Here is a 2,219-nt window from a genome sequence, read left to right as displayed (position 1 = left end):
TTTTTTTTTCTTTAGTTGGGTGAACTGACAGTCACAGCTATCACAACTGCTGTATTCCAGCAGCTGCTCCATCAGCGGAGCAGAAACCTCGATGCTGCAGGTTCTGCCCCCAGAACAGCCTCAATTATTTCTCAAAGGGGGGAAAAAAACAAAACTCTTTTGGCCAGAAATCAAGTTTTATTATAAACCACATTAGTGTTTCCTCTAACCTCAGAATAAGGCCCCATGGAGCTCTTGTCCAGCCCATGCTCTGGAGCTGGCTGCCCTGGGATGAGTTGAGTGGTTTTGGCGGGGGTGCAGGTCTCACCCTGCTCTTGCCTCCATTTCCCCATCCCGGTGTTGTAAGCTGTGTCTGCATCATGTTCCACAAATCTCTTGGATCATCCCAGGAATAAAGGTGACACACGAGCCGAGCTGGGGCATCCCTGTGACTCAAGACTGGGAAATACTCATGACAGCGTTGCCCGAGATGCAGAGAAGAGGCAGGGGCAAGAGCAGGGCATCATCTGCCTGGGGGTTTGGGCTGCCTGTCCAAAGCTGAGGGAGGCTTGGGGTGCACCCCGTGGATTTTGGCCCTGACCTTCGGGGCCGTGTGTGTTTTGGAAGAGCGACCAAGGCTGCTCGATAGGCCCGAGTCAGCTGGGTTTCTTCCCATCCCTCCTCCTCCGTCCCTTTAAAGCCGCGCGCGGCGCAGCCCTGGCCGCAGACGAAGCGTCGCCGTGCTCCAGGATGATGCTGCAGCTCGTGCTCCTCGCCGCCCTCGCCCTCTGCGGTGCGTCCTCGGTGGGAAGCCATCGGCCTCGCGGGCTGGGGGGACCCCCACCTCCCAGTCACCACCCAAACCCTCTCTCCCGCAGGGCGCTGCTCCGAGCTGGACCTGGATGAGATGCAACGGGTGGTCGGTGGGACCGAGGCGCGTTCGCACGCCTGGCCCTCCCAGGTGGGTCCTTATTGGGGTCAGGTGGTAAATCCCACGGGGGTCTCATCCCTGTGGAACCACGCAGTGAGGCACCCCCATGACTCCCGTGCCCCCTCTCCAGATCTCCCTCCAGTACTCCTCCGGTGGCGGCTGGTATCACACCTGCGGAGGGTCCCTCATCCGGAGAAACTGGGTGATGACAGCAGCCCATTGTGTGGACCAGTGAGTGTGCACTCAGCCCCCACCTGCCTCTCCTGGAAAAGCCATTTGCCACTAAAATCCTTTCCAAGGAGAAACTCTGACTGCCTCAACTTAGAGAGCACTGGTCCTTCATGGCCTTTGCACGTCCTCCTTTATAGAGGCTGCATGGACCATCTCTGGGAGATGCTGCTTCTTGCACAGATTTTTGCCGTACCAGCTCACCAAAAAATTCACGGGATTTTATGGCCTGATCCTGTGTGTTTTCTCCTTCCCTGGCAGCCAAATGACTTTCCGTGTCGTGGCTGGCGAGCACAACCTCAACACCAACGATGGCAGCGAGCAGATCTTCGGCGTGAGCAAGATCATCATCCATCCTTACTGGAACAGCAACAACGCCGCTGGGGGGTAACTCATGCGGGGAGGGGAATTCAGGGGGAGCATCACTGGGAACTGGGAGATCCATGTAACATCCTTTCCCTCCTCTCCCCAGCTACGACATCGCCCTGCTTCGCCTGTCCGGCTCCGCCACCATTAACCAGTACGTGCAGCTGGCGGTGCTGCCCCAGGCAGGAACCATCCTGCCCAACGACTACCCCTGCTACATCACCGGCTGGGGGCTCACCCGCAGTGAGTGTTGACACGTTGTCCCAGCCCCCAAATGCCATGAAAACCTGGCAAACGTGGGGAGCTGAACGACACTTTTAAGGTGTTAGCGGTCCCAGGAGGCATCACGCAGGGCTCTGCCCTGGGCAGGGAGGTGCCCAGCCTGGGGTTGGTCCAGGGGCCCCTCTGCGGCGGCTCTGGGCTCTGTTTTGGGGAGGGGGCCGTTGCCGTGCTTCGGCCGCGGGTCTCGCTGGTCTCTGCTGGCGCGGCGTTAACCGGCGCTCGCTTGCGTGCAGGCAACGGGCAGCTCTCCAACGTCCTGCTGCAGGCCTACCTGCCCGTGGTGGACTACCAGATCTGCTCCAGCCCCTCCTACTGGGGCTCCACCGTCAAGGACACCATGGTCTGTGCCGGCGGTGACGGCGTTCGCTCCGGCTGCCAGGTATGGCCCCGTCACCCTGCTGCCCCCCGCAGCATCCCACCCCCATCCCCGTTC

General features: G+C 59.9%; 1 protein-coding gene across 1 annotated transcript; it reads left to right on the top strand.

Annotated features, from left to right (window-relative positions):
• Positions 1–732: 732 nt before the first annotated feature.
• Positions 733–2,165, top strand: CELA1 (chymotrypsin-like elastase family, member 1; the record flags this gene model as incomplete). Its single annotated transcript, XM_008943636.1, has 6 exons — positions 733–772; positions 858–940; positions 1,041–1,141; positions 1,400–1,525; positions 1,611–1,747; positions 2,020–2,165. Coding segments are annotated over exons 1-6 (633 nt in total), but the record flags the coding sequence as incomplete, so codon positions are not given.
• Positions 2,166–2,219: the final 54 nt, after the last annotated feature.

The sequence above is a fragment of the Merops nubicus genome, unplaced genomic scaffold (genome assembly GCF_000691845.1).
Source record: "Merops nubicus isolate BGI_N331 unplaced genomic scaffold, ASM69184v1 Scaffold37377, whole genome shotgun sequence".
Classification (NCBI taxonomy): domain Eukaryota; kingdom Metazoa; phylum Chordata; class Aves; order Coraciiformes; family Meropidae; genus Merops; species Merops nubicus.
Note: the sequence above shows the minus strand (reverse complement) of the source record. Positions and strands in the feature narration are given on the sequence as shown.